Source organism: Colletotrichum godetiae (genome assembly GCF_030913485.1).
Source record: "Colletotrichum godetiae strain CBS 193.32 chromosome Unknown BDP55scaffold_50, whole genome shotgun sequence".
NCBI classification, from domain to species: Eukaryota; Fungi; Ascomycota; class Sordariomycetes; order Glomerellales; family Glomerellaceae; genus Colletotrichum; species Colletotrichum godetiae.
Genome location: NW_026851298.1, coordinates 24795 through 37907, shown reverse-complemented (window position 1 = coordinate 37907; position 13113 = coordinate 24795). Strand labels below are relative to the sequence as shown.

The window sequence follows — 13113 nt, the reverse complement described above, 5'->3', positions numbered from 1 at the left end:
TCGCGTGGCTCACCAACGCAAAGTGACTCAAATTCAACATCATTCACTCTGTCTAGATACAATCATGTCAATGGTTTGGCCCTGATTGGATCTTGAACGGATACAGCTGTTCGGAGCCCCTTCCGGTCTCCAAAGCATACCAGTAACTGGATAGTATTACTCCTTACTCATTTGTGCAATTGTGCCAGGGCCTGGGATAACATAACGAAAACGAAAATGACCACCGAGTAAGTCAATAATCTTAATTCTAAACATGAACCAAAATCTGAATATAAAGGAAGCGCAAAAGCTATACCTCAGGTGACGTGGTCTCGCGGAAACTCTGACTTGTAAGGCTGCCAGGACGCGGGGATTCTTACCAGAACGAATCATCAACAGACCACAGACGACAGATAGGGAATAACTTAATCTCCACAGAACAAGATGTGATAGGGCTTCAATAAGGTTCTTAGCCTCGGGGAAGGAGATGGTTTTAGTCTCTTACACGTGCAATGCATGCTAGGAGGAAACAGGCACACTAAGCTACAGCCCGAGCGGGGAGGGAAGATTTAATTTCAGGGAGGAATGAAAAACAGACCTAGTCAGGGGTTCAGTGAATTGCAACTCACTGACTAAGTGAGTCAAACGAATATTCGTGAATGAATGACTAAGTCATCGGTTGAGTGAGTGAATTGATGAGTGAGTGATGGGATGAGAAGGAAGTTCTTGAATCGCGCTGTGAGATGAGATGTCCTGAATTGCAGCGAAGAATTTACAGCACCGCAGAACACCAAGACGAAACAGCAGGGCAGGCAGGTGGGCCTACGGAGTATATGGATTAGCTGAGTCTGAGGTGTCTGTAATTCTGACGTGGTCGTGCCAGGGAACCCCGCCATTGCGGTGCCCCTCCAAGTTTATCGTCGCTCGATAACAAACTTCAACACACTGGACGGCGGCACTGAAATTCAGTCCTCCCAAGTTTTACCCCGCGAAACTCTTCGACCAGACCACCCACACCTCCCATCCGTCTTCCCATTCTTCTGATATTTGCGTCTCCATCTAGCATTCAACATGTCGTCCTCCATCATTGAAACCATACCCATCGATCACGTGCCTGCCGATCACGTTGTTCACGTCGCTTTCTTCAAGGATATTCAGAATGCAGCCTTTCTGCACCAACAGCTCCTCGCCCGCAACGCAGACTTTGAGTATGCATTGATCGATGCCTCTGTGGTATGATAAACAATTCGTTTGCACAAAAAAACAGCCTCCAGGATTCACTAACAATTGCAAACTTCGACAGGCCGTTTCTCGAACCCATATCCTCGCTGCTGCTTTCAAGGCCGTAACCGCAAAGGTCGACGGCAGCCTCAAAACCCCAAACGTGCATTCCGAGCTCGTCGCATCCCTCAGCTCTGCGAATAACGTACAATGATTCGCCTTCGATATCGAGCATCTGATTCAAGGTACTAACCGGTCATCAGATCGCAGAAGCCTACCGTCGCTATGGCATCAGTCCGTCGACCAAGGACGTGATCGTCGTCAAGATCACTTCCCCGAACGGCCCTCCCTCCGCAGAAGACGTCGAGAAACACCTCAAGGACAACTTCCAGGGTACTCCTACCCCGTTCACGGATGAATCCATCTCGACATCAACAGATTGGGCCAAGGTGCGCAAGTACTACAAGTTGAACGGTCTCGCGTGGCTCGACGCCATCAAGGACGAAGGAGAGCGCAGAGAACAGCTCGAGACTCTGGTTTTGGGCGCAATGGCATTGCGCACGGCATAAGGTGCCAAATTCTGCAGACGCATTCCCTTAATCTATAGGAGATCCGCCTCTGTTATCCTTAAATGGATATGTCGTAAGTCGTAAAATCATAATTGCTATACTACAAGTCTAGGGTTATATCTAACCCCACTCGTAGGATCCAGCTCTTTGCAACCTCAGCGATTTGATTTCCAAAAAGCGCGCCAGTTTAGATGGATACCCCAATAATACCCTTCACTCTCCTCACCAATTCGTTGAACATCGCATTGCGTCCACTCCGCGTCCGCTGCACCGCGTCACGATTTTCATGCGCCCTCCTCAGGAGATATTTCATGCACTCTCCGGTCGACCCCCAGACGAGATACTTGTACGCTTCAACGGCCTGCGACTTTGCTCGTTGCTGTTTTTGCACATTTTTCGAATTAGTCGGATAGACCAGCTCGCAGCTAACTTCGTCTGCCATGCCTTGCAATTGTGCAAAGGCAACCTGGGTCTTGGCATCCCCGTCATTGCAAATCTCGCGGGCCCGCCTGACGGACTCGGCATTGTGGGAAGCGATGACCAAGCTAACTTGGGGCATTTGGAGGTCGCCCTGCAAAACGTCTCCCCATTGTTTCTTGAGGAGACTTTTGGCTATGCCATCGTAGCAGGCATCCGTGCCTTCTTTCGTGTCGTGGATGAGATGTCTCGGGTCGGATCCAATGTAAGCGCCACGTACCAGCTTAACGCCCATCGTGAAGCCTTCTTCTTTTGCGACTCGGAGATGTCTATACAGAGTCTTGGGGGTTGACTTGAGATACGCCTGATACGTCCCGTAAACGAGGGCTTGCCCAGGAACGGTATTATACTTTCGCATATACTCCATAGTCCAGTCGTCGATGCCAGATTGCAGAGAAGCCTGCTCAGCGTCGAACAAGAGGCGAACACCACGCTCGGCAGCGAGAGAGCAGATGGAGTTCATGGCGTCGGCTAAGGCGGGAGAGGGTGGCAAACGCTCTGCGAGAGAATGTAGTGCTTGACGGCCGGCACCAGTGAATCTACAAAAGCGTTTAGTAGCCATGGTTCAAGGATCAGGATGGAGATTTAAATGAAAAGAAGGGTCTTACTTGAGAGCAACAAAGTCTCCCGATTCTGCCAATTGCACCGTCTCCAAGGTACCCTTGGCCCAAGGAGTAATCTCGTTGCGAATGCACTCTTCTGCCATTTTGCCTTTGCTGCATACGCCCAATTCCTTCTTCTGGGCGTCGGTCAAGACAACCTCCTTTGCGTATCCCAATATGACACCTGAGAAGCCGATATCTTTGAGACCCTTGATGGTTCTGCCGATTTCGACTGAGTTTTCTCCGGCGCAGAATTGCGCGTAAAAGGTATTCTTCAGGAAGAATCGTAGGAGTGGGTTCTTGTCTGGATTAAGCAGCGGGTCGGTGGTGTACGCGAGGACGGACATTAACCATAGCGAGGGCAGAAGAAGGATAGGCGAGGAGGATATTGTTGTTGTAAGTAAGGAGCGGATGATCATATGAAGAGGAAGGACTGATAGGGGTGCCGAGGGGCCCATCGGTGGTGGTGATGATGATGATGATGATGATGATGATATTGTTGCTGGTGATGGCGTCTTAGATTCGAGTGAGTGTGTAGGTGTTGCGTCTGCTGCGTCCAAGAGCTGGTCATTGGAGGAAGACCGTCTTGTAGACGAGTGGATAGACCTATCCGTCGCCATTGTGGAAGGGAAGCTGCCATGCTGTCGACTTCTAGCGCGCGAAACAAACGTCAGGAAGGCGGCATCCAGTGATCTTCTCTTGAGAGCCATGCTTTGTTGTTGAGTAGGCGCAAACATGACGGTAGCCCTAGAGCCGCAGAATAAGCGAGCCCTGTGTAGAGGCCGGGTCATCTGGCGAAGTAGAAGCAATTTCAAAAGGCAATAAAAAATGCAGCACGGATGGAACCGAGCTTGTTAATTGTGGCAGCAAGAGTGTTGATTGCTTAGTTCAAGGTAAGTTCGAGTGATGAATGACTATTTACTCTATAACACAGAATATCGGCGCAGGAGGGCTTTATAGGTGATGTACTCGACGATCCTACGAAAAACATAGCCTTCATTTAGTCCGTCTTTGCATGGCGCCCGTACCCACGGACGGTTCCAAGGCCGTCTCACGGACTGGGCCGTTATCTCAGGTAGGCCAATGTCTGGCCAAAATGATGATGTATTCCTGCTCGCCGAGGCCAGCTAAATAGCCAACGATCGCTTTGGTCAGGTCTAACCAAGCTCGTTATCTCTTCTCACAGACCTGTCACGTGGGCATCTTGTGTCATTGAGAGGCAGCCAATTGTAGCCGGATGCGGATGCGGATGCGGAGCGTTCAGACGGACCCTGGCGTTGATGCAGTGCAATCTGCAATGCCCCCATTGGCGAACAACCTTGACCTGCGACGGTGATGGGATTGGAGTCCATATCGATAGCTTCGATGCAACCAGGCTATTCTGCGACTCGAACATTCCAGTGCTTGTGACCTTTGGTCTGCGATCAGCTACCAGGCAGACTGGCGGGGTTCTAGGTACTTGGCCTCGCCTAGGTGCAGAGGCAGTATCCTGCGGTAGCTTGTCTCGATATTGCGCAGCGTAAGGCCAGTCGGGCCATGCTGAACCGGGAGGCGCAATGACATGCGGACAGAGGTCAGGCGCCAGCTTCGTGGCACTCTGCTTTATCCAGGCTTGGCGATCCTCGGCGCAATCAACAACCTATGGTTACACAGCTCCTGGAGGTTGGCTTGTGGCAATGTGATGCCGTTCTCGGGAGAGATCCCTAGCTCAGCCACTCTGAGGCTGATCGGCTTTCGGTGCCTTGCCAGACCCAAATCGCCGGCGCAGAGATTCGACGTAGCCAATAGGACGACCTCGAGCAAGGCCAACGGCGTCTTGTAATCCACCATATACCAGTCCAAACAGGAGACCGTATTTTGCTGTGCGTGCTGCCGTCGGAAGAGAGAAGCGGTCTGTATTGAAAAAGCATCAGTACACATAAGATATTCAGCGTGAGGTTGGGTCAACTTACTCCATAGACTGAAAGTACCGGCCACTGTCAAACTGGCCGATACAGTACTGATGAGATCGCTCTGGCCACGATACCGGTCGATTGTGCTCTCTAAACCAAAGGCCATGAGGGTCCAGAAGCTTAGTCTAAGTCCCATAGTCATGCCTTCCCTGAAGCCGCCATACATGGTATGGTAGTTCTTGCTCTTGTGATATAGGTACCATCCGGTCGTGGTCGTGGGCATCTTGTGGGCGTGTTCGGCGCGGAAGCGCAGCTGAGCTATGCGGCCTCCATGGGCGAGACCGAGGGTGGTCCCGATACCGAATCCAATGAGTCCTGCGAGCGGAATACGCGCTGGTGTTGAGATGGAGAGGCGAGCGTCTGAAGGCTTTTGGCCGAAACTGAGGCTTTCGGCCAACGTCATGTGTGGGCGGTCGGCCATGGTGGTGCTGGTGTAGGAGCGAGAATCAGCCTGGGATCGAAGTGTAGAGGGTTCGTTCGCGTATTCAGGCAATCCAAACGAGCCTGCGATGGGTGGCTGTTGACAATTGAAGACTTTGGCAACGGAGACCGGGATGCACCGCCAATTTGCTCGTTTAGAAGTCTGTGATGATCCGTCAGCTCCAAGGAAACTGTTCGCCTGAGGTGGAGGAGCTTGGGCCACCACTCATAGAACACGAAATCATGTGACTTCGTATTGGGGAAAGTGCCCCGCGGACTCGAGCTCCGTCGCGACTCCCCGCTGCCCTGCTTGCAGCTCACCTTACCCTGCTCTAATTCTACCCACCGACGATCCAAACAACTTGGTTTGCGCCATCCCACCTTTGCCTCCAACCCTGCGTCCTGCCTTCCATTCTGCCTAGTACCACGGCATCGCCACTTCGAGAAGATGGTATTACTATTCCTCTATAAATCTCTGCCTGCTCAGAGCTCACGGTGCTAATTCTCCATAACAGCAGATCGACGAGACCTTCTTCTCGGTGCGCTTCAAGCACGGTGCGCACACCATCTTGATGTTTGTCGATGGCCAACAGAAATTCTCCGAAATAACCACGTCTCTGCTCGAGGTGCTCCGTGATCGCTTTCCCGACGGCCTCACAATCAACCACACCTCCCCCGAGACCACCGCCGTTCCCGAAGGCGACGTACAACTGGCGTTTGCCCTACCTGTCAATGCTGCCGATTTGACGCAAGGATGGAAGAACATCAAGGTTTCGGATAACGATACTCCAGTTGCAAAGGGTTTCAAGGACAATTGCATTGTGGCATTCTCATTCGACATGGATGAGCCCGAGTTCTTGGTCGATATTCCAACTCTGGATGAGGAAATGGAGGATGAAGAGGGCATGGGATCTGATGCATGATGATATTTTGGGATTTCAAGAACGATGCATGCATGGCGTTGGGCGACGGGGTCACAAGATTATGAATCATATCTCTCAATTGGAACGGTCTTTGACAGTCATACGGCAACGTCTTGCACAGATGCACATCAAGTGACAAAGCAATGACCTTGGTTACTTCACGCTTGGCAATAGAAGATTGAGGCTCTAAATTTCATGGGTATGGAAACAAGCTTCTTTTCAAATTCCAGGCCTTGGTTAGCCACTTAAGACTGTCTATGATGGCTTTCTTGTCTAGAAAGTTATGCAAATACCGGTAGACAGTCTGGCCTCTAGTACTGCGGGCTGATGTGAGTCTGGAGGCTGATTGTGGCTTTTCGATATTCAAAGAACTACCTCACATTTAATCAGCAATTGCTGCAAGTGGTATGAAGATGCATTCGTCACATCGCATCGCATCGCATCGTACCTTATCGAGGTAAGAGACCACAGTAAGGGTAGTGTCCAGAACAAATGACGTCGGTGGCCTGGACCGGGCCATAGCTTACAGGTAGCTAAAGAAACAGGGGCTTTTGTGAACTCCATCACACCTTGGGGGGCCTACGGGGTAGGTACATTACCTTGAGGCTTGGGGGCAGTGCCTTGCCAGGGTTACAGTCGCTGTACCCATTTGGACCCCTTTTCCACACATGTTCCGTCCCATGTCACCCTCCGAATGCAAATTGCGACGGAAAGCTGGACGAAATAGGAGAGGGCTGTTTATTTCTTCCTATCTCAACTGTATCCGTACAATTCCTAGCTTTTCCTTTTCTTCTTTTGGGCTTCACTCCTCTCTTCACAATAAGGAGGCCCGACACCAACCACAGCTGCAGAGTCGTCGACTTCTGCTTCATGCTGCCGTCTACATGTCCCTCGTGGCCCTCCTCCGCCATGGCCTTCGCCTCCTGCTGCCGCTGGCGGTAATCTCGACCTTTTACCTCTATCTTTATCCCGTCTTTCTGGGATGCGCTTTTCCCGTCCCTCCAACCCGCAGCGCATCGACCTCAAATAGTTCGAGCAACGTCGCCGACAGCAGTGCTGCTGCCGCTTTCCTCGAAGCCGCGCGACAACATATCCCTCTACCAATTCCCCTCCGATCAAGCGAAGCTCGTCCCGCGCCTTTCCGCCTTCTCGCGCTCGGTGACCCCCAGCTCGAGGGCGACACGTCCATTCGAAAGCACGATGGCCCAATCTTCCCTCACGCGAGAAGCTTATGGTCCCATGTGACCTTCCAGTCGAGCAATTCGTTGCGCCAGCGCATTCGTCACTCTCTGCACGACGTTATCGATATCTTCCTGGAGGATGTCTTTGAAGAGCTCGAATCGATTCGCAAGCGGATAGACCTCTTTGGCAACGACTTTTACCTGGCACACATCTTCCGAACGGTACACTGGTGGACTCGCCCTACCCATGTTACCGTACTTGGCGACCTCTTGGGCAGTCAGTGGATTGGCATTGAAGAGTTCCGGCGCCGCGGCCGTCGGTACTGGGATCGCGTGGTGCGAGGGGCCGGAAAGGTTCCAGACGAAACCGCAGTGTTCCCGGCCATGGAGTATGACCTCACCGACTACCTTTCTGCTTCTGGTGAGCCCTCCGCCGTGTGGCCGCGCCGTGTCATCAACGTGGCCGGCAATCACGACATTGGTTACGCTGGCGACATCAACCAGGACCGATTCGGCCGATTCGAGCGCCTCTTTGGCAAGGCAAACTACGAGTTGCGTTTCGAGCTACCCATCCAAGACCCAAAGCTCAACGCCACTATTGTGGATGACGAGCAAAATCCCGAGTCCGATCGCCTGCCCCCTGAGATTCGCGTCATCGTCCTGAACGACATGAATCTAGATACTCCGGCCAAAGACACGTCTCTGCAAGACGACACATACGCCTTCATCAACGCCGTCATTGAGACTTCAGCCGCCGTAGAATACAGCGGTCATTTCACCGTCGTGCTGACTCATATCCCGTTGTACAAGCCTGAAGGTGTTTGCGTCGATGCGCCCTTTTTCGACTTCCACGGCGACCACGACGGTGGCGGAGTCAAGGAGCAGAACCTACTTTCGGCCGACGCGAGCAAAGGCTTCCTCGAGGGCATTTTCGGTATGAGCGGTAACACGGAGGCGCCCGGGAACGGCAGAGGTCGCCGCGGCGTCATCTTGAACGGTCACGATCACGAGGGCTGTGACACGTACCACTACATCAACCAAACGAAACCAGACCAACAAGATCGGTCATGGGAGGTCGAAACTTGGCCGACAGCAAAGGGCCGCGGCGCAGTCGGGGCTGCTGGTGCTCCGGGGCTGAGGGAGATCACCGTCAGGAGCATGATGGGCGATTTTGGCGGCAACGCAGGTCTGCTCAGCGCTTGGTTTGACGAGACCACGTGGACTTGGCAATTTGAATATGCAACCTGCGCCTTGGGCACCCAGCACTTTTGGTGGTTCGTTCACATCATCGACCTGATTGCCGTCGTGGCACTTGTTGCTTACGGCGTCCTATCTGTGATAGCGACAAGCAGCGCCACCGTCACAGCACCGCCAGTCCAGGTGGAAAAGAAGGCAGTTCAAAATGGGGAGGCCAAATCATAATAATGTTGCTCAAATACCCGGCAGGGAAAACCCTTGTCTCAGTTCTAGTATACAATATTCATTTTGTAGCATTACTCGCATCCTCTTGCAATTTCCATTGGGCATGCCGTAATTTCATCTACGTCTTTTTGCGTTGCGATAGCAACATCGGCCGATGTCCATCACCTCAATGCTGCTGCACACAAGTATAACGGCGACAGTGCTGTTGACAGAATCTCGGACTGTTTCCAGGCTGTCACGGACATCTCTCATCAATGACCGAGCTGCCCTTTGTTCCACGATTACATTTCGCAAGGCAACATCTCCGGACAGCTCCGCAATAGAGCAGTTTTTAGGGCGTTCATCTCACATGTGCAGTCTGCGATATTAGAATAGATCATGCTGTGTTCTCTGTCACTTGCCAACATCGAACTAAGGGGGGACAATGCAGTGCAGGCAGGGCTGCCAGATTGCCCTGCGTGCCTGATTAACTACGAAATGTCTCACCGCCATCTGGTTTCGTATAACGTCTGCGAGATCCGTCAACACCTGTACAGCTGAAGACTTGCCATGTATCAATGAGTCGTAGTATGAGAAAACAGGAAAGGGGATGCAATGTCGACACGTTCCAGACAACACCTGCTGCGAGGGTCGAATAGCTCTAGTGCCGCGAAGACGCGACCTTGTCGCGTTACACAAGTGCCATAGAAGCAAGTTCAATTCTATCATAACGGTGAAAGTACCTCCCGTCGCACATACTCTGTCTTATTCTCTACCCCTCGGCATCCCTTGTTGGAGGCCGGTTGCCCTGCTTACCGGGAAGAGCAAGGCGAAAGATCTCATGATGGATTGTATAAGTGTTGCTCTGTTGCTGTCTCGATGACAACTGCGGTTATACCAGTACCACCTTTCGCACGGCATACGACAGGAAGCAAAGAACGTCTTGATCACATGAACTCACTCGGACATTGTCGATCCAAGAATACCTAATGTTGAGGTGAATTTCCAACTCGTGAAGCATTTGAGGCTTATCGAGAAGCACAGAAACCGCCACGAGACCAGGAATCATCGTCACCTTGATAAAGTTGTTGCTGTGCCAGCCAGCGTGTACTTCATCGCGCAGCTTCATGCTGAGTGAACCACAAACATTGACACAGATGATCTTGTGACGATTCTGGTTGAAAATCGAAGCTAGGAAAGAAAATAGGCTCTTGTTAGAGATCAAGAGAGTATATAAGCCGGGGCTACAACGACGTCGAAAACATGGATTGAGAGCATCAGCATCAACCAACATTGCAGTTCAGGCCTGAGTCTTTTCAACGGCAACATTTGACTATCTACTTTTATCTCCAGAATTCAACATCACTTCCAAGCAACAAATCCTCAGCGCCAGTCTCTCGATACCATCACAAAATGCGCTTCTTCCAACTCACACTCTTCACTCTCCTGACGGCACGCGGCCTGGCCCTGCCAACCACACAAAAGCCGGGCACCAACTCACTCGCGGAAGAAGACCCAGTCATCGTCGCAGGAAAGACACCGCCATTCAACCCATTGTGGCACTACTGCCAGTTGGCGTGCCGCTGCGACGAATTAAAGGGGAAGGTCGGAGACGGGTATGTGAGATCCTCACGCTCTGCCATTTCCATATTTTCCACAAAAGACCGTTTCGTTCCAGTGAACTAATCTTTTGGCAGGTGGTTTCAATGCATCACAAATCCCCAATGCGAGCAGTGTGAAAGAGTGGGAATGAAGAAGCCCCCGCCACCTGCTTGAGCAAGAAGCTCGGCTGAGAAGAAGCTCGTCTCAATCTGCGTAGGTCATGACAGCTGCCTCGGAGTTGATCAGTGGGGAGAACTTGAATCGAAGGTTTATCAGGACACCGGCCACTTTGAGATACCAAGCACTTGAAGAGTGCAATTAGCAACACTGCTTGCGATGATTGATGATGAGAGACGGATAATGCAATGGGCCGGAAACCAGTGGGCTTGTAGTAGGTAACGAATAATGGATATCAATCAAACAATATGGAACTTGAATGGGTGAACTCTAGGTTCTAATCTGATTTCACCCCTTGACTTGATTGCAGCAAAACTTGATATCGCACAAATGTACGTCAAATTGATTGAGCCACTCCATCATAGAGTTGGTCTAGCAGTGTAGTAGTATACAGAGATTCGTACATATGCAGACCCACGTCGTCAAGTCTATATGCAAGTTGGAACGCCTCCTCGCCGTCCAAGCTTGCCTGATAATACAAATACAGATAGTTTTGGTAAGAGGAGAGAAGAAATGGGTCGTGGTGGAATGCACAAGATGTGCTGATTAGCCGGGGTTTGCTTGGTTTTGCGTGGCAGCCCCCTCTTTACTGCTTCTTGGCCTCGTCACCCTTGACGAACCATCCGCTGAAGGAGCCCATCATGCTCTGCATGGCTTCCTGCTGGGCCTTCTCCTGCATAGCAGCCTCCTCCTTGAGCCACTTCTCACCGTTTTCGCGAATCTCCTTCTCGAGCATCTCGTAGTTGCGCTGGCCGCGCTCACGGGCAATATCCTGGAGCATCTTGCCCTGGGCGAGAGCCTCGTGGGGGTTCTGTTCTCCATCCGGGGAAACCATCAAGGCCATGTTGGAGGGCTTGAGGCCGAGCATGCCACCCAGCAAGCCCATGCCTGAAGGCGCCTTCTTCTTCTTGGCCTCCACCTGCTTGTTGAATTCGGCACGTGCAATGGCCTCGCGACGCGCGAACTCAGTAGGAATGTGCTTGCCCTCGAAGGACTTGAGGACCTTGCGAACATCGCCGTATTGCATCGTGTGGATGTACTCGAGGAAGGGAATAAGGCTGACAAGCTCCGTGTCCTTTGACTCGCCCTTCCACTTGGGAAGAACAATGGCGTTTTCCGGCTGGTTCTGGACATGCTTGTCACTGCTGTCGATAATGATCACCTTGGACAGGTCGCGGTTGAGGTAGGACAGATCCTGCGTCAGAGTTAGAGGTAGGACTGGAAGTGGTTGAGGGGTAGTTTACGAACCTTGACAACTTCACCATCCTTGTACTTGGTCGCCTCGCGGTAGAGGGGCCACATGATGAAGCGGTAGGGGTCAAGTTTGCGAACGAGCGGCTCGCCAATGGCGAAAGGAACGCTGGTGAAGAGAACCAACTCATAGTACTGGCTCAGGTAACGCAGGAAATAGTCGACGCCGGGGCGCTTGGCCACTCTCCAACCGTGCTCGCGGGTCCATTCGCTGTGAACAAGCATATCTTCCAAGCTGATACACAGGGTGTAGGGACGCTCAAAGGACGGATCGGGATCGGGCAGCAGCTTCTCAAAAGCAGGCTCCTGGTAGTAGTTCAGGAAATCGCCAGTGCGGGCAGTGACTCTGTTCCACCAAGCGGCGAATCCCCAGCCGTTCGGAGCATCCTCGGCGTGCCGAACTTCGTCTGCCTTGTCTTCCCAGTTGCGGCCGAGATAGATGGCACCTGCAGCGCCGAAGCCGACGAATGCGAGGAACATGCGACTGGCAAACTGCTGTCTTTTCCGGTCTGTGGATGAGACGTATGCCGAGTCGGGAAGCTCTCCACGTCCGCGACCGCCACCCTGGGCCACAGCCTCCTCCTCAGCGAGGGCAGCCAGTGCGGCCTTGTTTGTCGCACCAGACATCTCGTATGCTAGGGTAGACGGGATTCCTTGGGTGAGGTCGGGCAGCGGTCCGGTAGGTGCGGCGGGCTCAGGGGCTTCGGTGTTATCGGCGGCATTCTCGGCGTCGGATTTGGGAGTTTGTGTTGACGATGTCTTGGATGAAGCTTCGGCAGCCTCCTCGTAAGCTGCTTTGTATTCAGGACTTGAAGACGCTGAAGTTTCCTCCGGCGTTGACTCGGAAGACTTTTGCTGGCCAATCGGCTTATCTGAAGGAAAGTCTCTCGGCTTGTTGTCCTGGGCGAAACCCCTGGTCCACGATGAAGCTAGGAATTGCTGTCTCCTCGCAGCTGGTATTGCGACAGAGCGGTAGAGCTGCGCCGCAGTCGGCTGCAGACGCGCGATGCGAGCTGCCCTTGACAGCATGGCGTTTCACGGGCCAATGAGGACGTATAAATATGTTGAAGGCTCCGAGCCTGGACAGTCGCCTTTGATCCGAAGATTGATGGATGATGGGGGTGTGTTGCGCCAGCTGACGAAAAGGATGCTGGTGCTGGCGGGTGAGGTCGAGGTGGAGTGAGTTTGCAGATATTCGTGACGAAGGCACTAGAAATTTTCGAGGAGGAAGCACTGGACCACCTTGAACTTTGGGACTAGGGGAACGAATGACAGCACGCGGTGGACGCTGCCTTTACGCAGTAGGAGCTCTCCACTGGCTGCTCGGAATCTGTGGCTGCCCTGGGGCCTGCAGCTGG

General features: G+C 52.4%; 6 protein-coding genes across 6 annotated transcripts; 3 read left to right on the top strand and 3 right to left on the bottom strand.

Annotated features, from left to right (window-relative positions):
• Nucleotides 1-1050: 1050 nt before the first annotated feature.
• Nucleotides 1051-1769, top strand: BDP55DRAFT_697044 (kinase binding protein CGI-121-domain-containing protein; the record flags this gene model as incomplete). Its single annotated transcript, XM_060577636.1, has 3 exons — nt 1051-1212; nt 1283-1405; nt 1464-1769. The coding sequence occupies 3 exons, from the start codon at nt 1051-1053 to the stop codon at nt 1767-1769; spliced, it is 591 nt and encodes a 196-aa protein (XP_060425075.1).
• A 187-nt stretch (nt 1770-1956) lies between these two features.
• Nucleotides 1957-3306, bottom strand: BDP55DRAFT_561125 (proline dehydrogenase; the record flags this gene model as incomplete). Its single annotated transcript, XM_060570053.1, has 2 exons — nt 1957-2785; nt 2855-3306. The coding sequence occupies 2 exons, from the start codon at nt 3304-3306 to the stop codon at nt 1957-1959; spliced, it is 1281 nt and encodes a 426-aa protein (XP_060425074.1).
• A 1250-nt stretch (nt 3307-4556) lies between these two features.
• On the bottom strand, nt 4557-5221 carry BDP55DRAFT_697042 (uncharacterized protein; the record flags this gene model as incomplete). Its single annotated transcript, XM_060577635.1, has 2 exons — nt 4557-4741; nt 4801-5221. The coding sequence occupies 2 exons, from the start codon at nt 5219-5221 to the stop codon at nt 4557-4559; spliced, it is 606 nt and encodes a 201-aa protein (XP_060425073.1).
• A 133-nt stretch (nt 5222-5354) lies between these two features.
• BDP55DRAFT_732503 (uncharacterized protein) lies at nt 5355-6143 on the top strand (the record flags this gene model as incomplete). Its single annotated transcript, XM_060579949.1, has 2 exons — nt 5355-5381; nt 5736-6143. The coding sequence occupies 2 exons, from the start codon at nt 5355-5357 to the stop codon at nt 6141-6143; spliced, it is 435 nt and encodes a 144-aa protein (XP_060425072.1).
• A 627-nt stretch (nt 6144-6770) lies between these two features.
• BDP55DRAFT_676858 (uncharacterized protein) lies at nt 6771-9218 on the top strand. Its single transcript, XM_060575853.1, has one exon. The coding sequence runs from the start codon at nt 6812-6814 to the stop codon at nt 8744-8746; it is 1935 nt and encodes a 644-aa protein (XP_060425071.1). The 5' UTR covers nt 6771-6811; the 3' UTR covers nt 8747-9218.
• Nucleotides 9219-11090: 1872 nt separating this feature from the next.
• On the bottom strand, nt 11091-12784 carry BDP55DRAFT_636098 (NLI interacting factor-like phosphatase; the record flags this gene model as incomplete). Its single annotated transcript, XM_060572852.1, has 2 exons — nt 11091-11699; nt 11753-12784. 2 exons carry the CDS (start codon nt 12782-12784, stop codon nt 11091-11093), a joined length of 1641 nt encoding a protein of 546 aa, XP_060425070.1.
• Between the last annotated feature and the right edge of the window lie 329 nt (nt 12785-13113).

Coding starts and splice junctions, on each gene's coding strand:
- BDP55DRAFT_676858 (XM_060575853.1), top strand. CDS start 6,812: ATGTTCCGTCCCATGTCACCCTCCGAATGCAAATTGCGACGGAAAGCT.